This window comes from Apaloderma vittatum, unplaced genomic scaffold (assembly GCF_000703405.1).
Source record: "Apaloderma vittatum isolate BGI_N311 unplaced genomic scaffold, ASM70340v1 scaffold13597, whole genome shotgun sequence".
NCBI lineage: Eukaryota > Metazoa > Chordata > Aves > Trogoniformes > Trogonidae > Apaloderma > Apaloderma vittatum.
This window is the reverse complement of record NW_009727889.1, coordinates 3,434-10,217: the sequence shown is the minus strand read 5'-3', so window position 1 is coordinate 10,217 and position 6,784 is coordinate 3,434. Positions and strand designations below refer to the sequence as shown.

At 47.2% G+C, this 6,784-nt stretch overlaps 1 protein-coding gene across 1 annotated transcript in view; it reads left to right on the top strand.

Moving 5' to 3' along the window:
• Positions 1 to 2,953: 2,953 nt before the first annotated feature.
• LOC104277281 (opsin-5-like) overlaps positions 2,954 to 6,784 on the top strand; it is a 5,312-nt gene continuing 1,481 nt past the window's right edge. The window contains exons 1-2 of the mRNA XM_009873869.1: positions 2,954 to 3,031; positions 6,188 to 6,481. Of these exons, the coding sequence (XP_009872171.1) occupies positions 2,959 to 3,031; positions 6,188 to 6,481 (367 nt within the window). The 5' untranslated portion in view covers positions 2,954 to 2,958. The remainder of the gene's footprint in view (positions 3,032 to 6,187; positions 6,482 to 6,784) is intronic.

Genomic DNA, 6,784 nt, shown 5'->3' with positions numbered 1-6,784 from the left:
GTGTTTTTGAGACATCTTATCTGTCCTTTGTTAGCCTTTTCTAATAGAACTTACTTTTATAATTAATATTGTGGATATCCTACCTTCGTAGACTAAGCTGATACTCACTTGCTTCTCTGGCAAAGTCTCGAGCAGCCCTGCCATAAACCACTACATCAGCTGAATATCTGCTGCCAAGGAACATTCAGTGAAGGACAATCTGCCCTGAACTTCTAACGAGTAGGTGCTTGATTTCTTGAGTTAGGTGGTATCAAAAATGTAAATGAGATTTTGCATGAGACCAAAAAAAGGGGCACTGGAACAATTTGTCCCCAGAGGAGCTCCATCTGCTGTGGAATTTCTGTCCTTGATGATATACAAAACCCATCCAGATCCAGCCTTGAGCAGTCTGCTGTAGCTGCTCATGTTCTGAACAGCAGGCTTGGGCTAGATGATCTTCAGATGTGACTTCCAGCCTCAGTGACTGTGATTCTGTATGCTTTTTTCATTGGATCAAAGTTTGGAACATCAGTCTCTCTTCACCCAGAGAAGAGTCAAAGTCCTTGCTGCCTGTTTTTTCTTCCCTCTACTCATAACTCATGCCTTCCTAGCTGTCCTGTTTAAACCTCACAACCTTTTTGTCCTATCTGTTCAGATTTTTCAGGCCAGCAATTTCTGACATTGAATTAGAATTTTATAAGCTCTGGAGAAGGATCAGTGGACCATTCCATCTTATAGTGCTTATCTCTGCCATGAATACAGGCAGACTCCATTGTGCTTCTACTGACTTTGGAGCAACGGAATTTTTCTGAAACACTTGAGCTGACTACACATAAGCCAGCCTCAGTCAGGAAGGAGCTTGGCACTGGGAAGTGGTTTGAGAATGGGAATCCTTGGGTTGTACCATCTCTTGAAATCTCTATTCTGATAATACTATGAGATACAGTGTTCTCTGATGGAAAAATAGGGTTTCCCACTCTGTCTCATTAAAAAAGTAAGGTTTGTGTCTGTGACAGCAGAATTAGTGCTGAATTTGGTACCCAAGTTCTCTGTTCAGTGGTGGAGGCAGATTTACTAAGCGCAAAACTTGTATCATCCAGCACGCTGACAGCAGGGAACGTGGATGTGGGGCAGTGGTCTCAGATACAGGGAATTTGTTTCTCTGAAGTGGTAACTATACCCTGAGCAGCACCTCTGAGAGATTGGTTCCCTCTGAAGCTGTAGCTAGTGGACGATACTGAACCACTATTATCCCTGCAATTTTTTTTTGTGTGCCATAGCTGTTTATTGCAAAATACATTATCAGCTTTCAGAGCAACAGCTCCCTTCAGCACCATACTAGAGAGCCAGATGCCTTTTTTTTTTTTTTAATCCCTCCAATCTTGTGACTTAGGTGGAGCAATCTCACTTCGAGCGGAGAGGAAAACATCTCTCTATTATCCCATTTTCCTCACCCTGAAGCATCTTTAACCTGAGGAATAAAACACACTTACAGGAAAAACACGTATTCAAGTCTGAAACTAGAGGAGGGAACTGATTTCTGCATCTCATGGAGGATGGCTAAGCTTTTAGAACAAAGGTGCCATGAGAAGGCTGTGAGTGCTGCGGAGGCCTGTGCTGTATGTATTGTGTTGCACATACTTGGTTGCTGAACTAAACTCCTCAGAGTCTTCAGTGTGGGGATCCCTGGTGTGTAAATCCCAGACAGCGTCAGGTGGGAACAAGCACAGAGACATGCTGCAAAGCTGAGGTGGCAGCATATCTGTGCGTGGCCAGTTCTGCTCTCTGGTGAAACTCAAAGCATTTGAAGTTGCTCAGATTCCTAAGGAATTCAGAATTTAGGCTGTTCCTGCTATACTTAAGCACCTAAATTCCATCTAGATTGCACAGGAGATGCCTACATGCTCTTGGGGATCTTAAAATTCCCCATGTCTGAACAGAGTAAAATAGGTCAAGCAGAGCATGATGCTTATGCAGCTTTGCGTATCCTGGTACTGAAATTAAATAATTTAGAACAGATCACCTCTTTAGTGTGCTTATCGGGTGCTGCCCAGGCTAAAAGTCAAGTTAATGGCATTGCAGCTACAAACCTGTAAACTGTGTGCACCAAAATCAAGACCTGCACATGTAAGTTGATAGAGAAGCCTGTGAAATGTATTTGGAGCCCGGAGCAAAACTTGTTTATAAAGCCTGAGAAAGTGTTATGATGATTTTAGGCTCAGATTTTATAAGGAGAAGCTTGGATGTGAGGTGCTGCTCTGGTTGCTTGCCAAGTGAAAACACCGGAGTGTTACAGGGGGGAGCTCACAGCGTGGTTCTGCTGTGGTGCTCTGCAGCCGCGCACGCCGCACGGAGCACCCTCCAGTTCTGCCCTGGAGCAGCTCTGAAGGTCCTGCCTTTGGTGGTGTGACTTTGACCCTTCTAAACCCCTGCAGCAAACGTCTCTCCTCTAATACTTCAACACAGAGATGCCCCTCAAACCAGCCTCGTATCTCCCACACACGGCCATAAAGCTGGAAAACAAAACTTCCCACCTTCCTTGCCCTGCATGATCCCTCAGCCTGGATTGATTGCCCAAGGCTGCCGATGGTTGCACCACAATTGGTTTTGCTCAGCTGCGACGGCTCTGGAGGAATTTGAGTTCTGAATCTGCTTGACAAGCCAAGGAGCAGAGCGGAGGGCGAGGGGGGAGTGGGTGGGGAGAAACTCTGCCAGCCAGGCAGGCGGGATCTCTCTGGCAGAGGCTCTGCCCAGCTTTCACTCTGCCTCCCCGGGGAGGGAGCCTGGCTCTGGCTCCAGGCTTCTTCCCCATCACACGAGAGGGAGGGAGAGAAGAGAAAGCAGAAGGGTCCCTTCACACCGACAGCACCCAAGTGCCCGGCTCACATCTGCAGCAGGCAAACCATGAGGAAGGGTCTCTTTGCCCCTGCAGCCACTTCACCTTTGATTTAAATCTTTCACCCGCTTCCACAAGGGACGATGGAGGAGCAGTACATTTCCAAACTCCACCCAGTAGTGGATTATGGAGCTGGGGTCTTTCTTCTGGTTGTAGGTGAGTTCTGCCTTCACAGCCTGCTTGTCTGCTTCAAGTCAAGGAGCGAACACACTGGGGGGGCCTGCCATGGTCAGCACTGGCAGCTCCAGCAGAAGCTGGAGGGAAATGATAGAAAACCTGTTTCCAAACGGGTTCCTGCTTGTTGCCTTCGGGTCAGTTGGATGCCAGGATTAATCCTCGCTCTCAGATTTGCAGTCTTTTATTTCGATGCCGAAGGCTTGCCAGCATAAGTTTGCCTCTGCGGCATCACAAGAATTCAAAATAAATTGGCTTCCACTTGTCCTGGCATCTCAGCCCCATGTACTGAGAGATCGGGCAGCTCATTTCATGAGACGTATCAGGGGAGACTGACTTTGGTCTGACCCTTGCAGGGGGGATGTTTATTGTGCATGAAGAGCAGCTGTGCCTTGGTGGAATAAACTGGTGTAAAACAGCGAAGAGTTTCCAAATAGCACATTTTTTATTTTTATTTTTTTATATAATGGCTTGTTTGCCCTGCTGAAGGCAGATTTACAATGAAATATAAGTGGGGATATGTACCAGTCTGCTCCAGCATGGCTTTAGCTAACTGTTTTCTAACCGTTTTATAGGTTGGACTTGATGATCTCAGAGGTCTTTTCCAGCCTCAACAATTCTGTGATTCTGTGATTCTCCCTTGTCTGTTTGCTGCATGTACCTAAGTGACTTGTTTACCATCAGTGTAGATTTGAAGAGGAGCTGGATTGGTTTAGGCATGCAGTCCAGCTGAACTTTCCCAAGATGCGAGTACTTTCCTCCCTTCAGCTCACTTGAAAACCCTGGCTGAGGTGCATTTCAGAAAGGCAAACACATATTTTTATGTGCTTTAACAGAAAGCCTTTGGGAAGCAATGTTGGGCTTTAGCATTTCCCATCTCATCCCTGTTCCTGCACACTTTTCCCTGCGCTGCACAGCACTGTGCTGCCCCCGGGTTGTGCTGACAGCAGAGAACTCAGGGTGAGAAAAATCACTATCTGCAAACCAACAGAGATTTTCCTTCTAATGCAAGGGGGGATGCCACCTGTTTTCTCACACAAAAGTAAGGACATAGATGCAGTCCACAGTTTGGTCCTATGGCATCCTCCAGCTTCACAGGCAGCGGGATGGAGGGGAAAAGCATCTGTCAAAGTAAAAGAGAGGGTGGGCCTGTATGTCCACCCCGATGGTAAAACTAATCGCTACTCCCTACCTGTTGCGCCGTGGTTAGAGCTCTCGTAGAAGAAAGTGATCTGGGCTCATTCTTCTCCTGAAGCTTGAGGATGTCCCAACTTTTGGCTGTCATTTGACAGGAGAGTGCTCTTCCCACCAAGCCCCAGGTTGCTGTCTGTCAGCAAGCGGTCCCGTGCCAAGCCGCTGTGGGCATCTCTGCGGGAGCAGGCAGACAACTTCGGAGAGCTCGGGGAACTCTTCAAGCACATCCAGACATGCCAAGTGAATGTGTGGTTAGAAAGTGAATGGCTGAGGGATGTAAGGTCTCAGCTTTGTACCTCTGTTTCATTTAAGGCTCTCTTGACACCTCTGCCCATTCTTGAATTTATGCCAGTGTATTTCTTCCATTCTGTTGCATGTGCCTTTTTTAATTCCTCTGCGAGCACTTTGTTATGAGGTTTCTGTGAGCAAATGCAGCCTTTCTACTTTCACAGCGACAAGGGAACACGACAACATCTTCTTCTGTTTCCCTACTTCATTTCTGGCTTTAGGGGACACCTTCTGAGGAAAACCTTTGATCACAGTGTAGCTCCAGCACAATGTTCGTTTGAAAGAAAAGAGAAAATGAGTTGTTTGCTGTGTGTACTTTTGACACTGTTGTCATGAAGGCTTTGAAGCACTGTGACATATCTGAATAATGTATGTCCGACAGGTCCTTTTGCAAAGCAGTCTCTGGTCTGTTGCATGCTTCTGGCTAAACAATTTCTAGGGTCTGTCTCGCTGCACCGAGAGACCACCAGAACAGTATGGGCACGCGGTTATTGTGGTTCTTGACCAGCGAGTACCTTGAGCTGCCCAGCCAGCACATGTCAACTGCTGAGGCTGCTGAAAGCCCGGGAGGCTTGTGCTGGAGCTCCAGTGGAAGATACATTGCAAAGACGGAAGGCTTTGGGAATGGGAGGGCACCAGATGGGAGGAAGGGACAATCAGGCAGGACAGGTGGAGTTCTTCAGGAGGAAGGAGAAGTAAGCGGGGTTATTACCAGGGAAAAGTGAAGGTGGAGAGGTCCTTTTTATTTGATAATGAGTTGTGCAAGATACTGCGAGAGAGTGGAGCGAGTGGGTGTGGGCTGTTCATGTGAGATAGGAGCCACAGGGGAATAGGTGGGATATAGTGCATGGAGAGCAGGTGTGGTGATAGGAAGGAGCAAGATCATAGAATCACAGAATCATAGAATCATAACTGTTTCAGCTGAAAGAGACCTTCAAGATCATCGAGTCCAACCTTTTCCTAGCCCTATGAACATTGCTAAACCATGTCCTTCAACACAATATCCACCTGTCTCTTAAACACCTCCAGGGCTGGTGACTCAACCACCTCCCTGGGCAGCCTGTTCCAATGCCTGACAACCCTCTCAGTAGAGAAATTCTTCCTAATATCCAAAGATATGGTCTACTATTCATATGACAAAATTTCCCGCAGTCGGTAAGGCGGGCCAGCGTTACAGGAGGCTGCGAATGGAAATCGGAGGAGCTCTTTGCTCCAGCAGGTCCACAGTGGAAACAGCCCGGTTGGGAAATCCCTGTCTGGCAAGGAGGCAGGAACTGAAACCCCAGAGCTGGCCGAAGGAAAACAGCGGATGCCGTGGTGAGGATGCTGACCTGCTTAGCAGCAATCAGCAGTGCCACCCTGGTGGCATTTCCTATCTGCTGTCTAAAAGAACAAATTTCCCGGCCATGAGCTGAAGAACCAGGTTTTACGGCAGGGCATAGCGGATACAGACAGGTGGGTTTTCAAAGCATCGGCACAGCGCTCTGTTGGCCTGAGAGATGCTGAATTCTGGCTTCTCTCCCAGTCTGTCCTGTCTTCTAGACTTTAGTCCCAGGCCAACAAGTGGCATTTTTTCCCATCTCTTGTGCAGTCAGCGGATTTCACAGGTGGGTTAACTATGTGCTATTACTGCCTGTGCTGAATCTTCTCTTTCAGCCATCCTGACGATCCTTGGAAATTCAGCTGTCCTTGCTACAGCTGTGAAATGTTCTTCCCTCCTGAAGTCACCGGAGCTGCTTACAGTCAACTTGGCAGTAGCAGATATTGGAATGGCAATCAGCATGTACCCACTGGCTATTGCCTCCGCCTGGAACCACGCTTGGCTGGGAGGAGATGTGTCCTGCATATATTATGCCCTGATGGGTTTCCTTTTTGGTGTCTGCAGCATGACAACCCTGTGTGCCATGGCCGTTATTCGATTCCTCGCTACCAATTCGTCAAAATCTAACAGTAAGTAATTACGTTTCTGGTAACCTTGTAGTCGTGCTTTTGGACTATTGCATTCACAGAGGTACTTTGTAGAATATGGCATGGAGTGTCAGTAGAGTAACTGTAGGAACAAACCTCAATTTTTAGTCCAGTATTAAAACCTAATGTTCCTAGGATGATATGGTTAAATTTCTTATTAAACAATGAATTTTCTCACTTCTCAGTAATACTGAATGAAACTACCTGAGAGTGGAGAGCCCAAATGTTTTGCTGGACCAGATTGTCTTGTCTTCTTATTAGTGTGCAAGCAGACAGGCTTGAGAG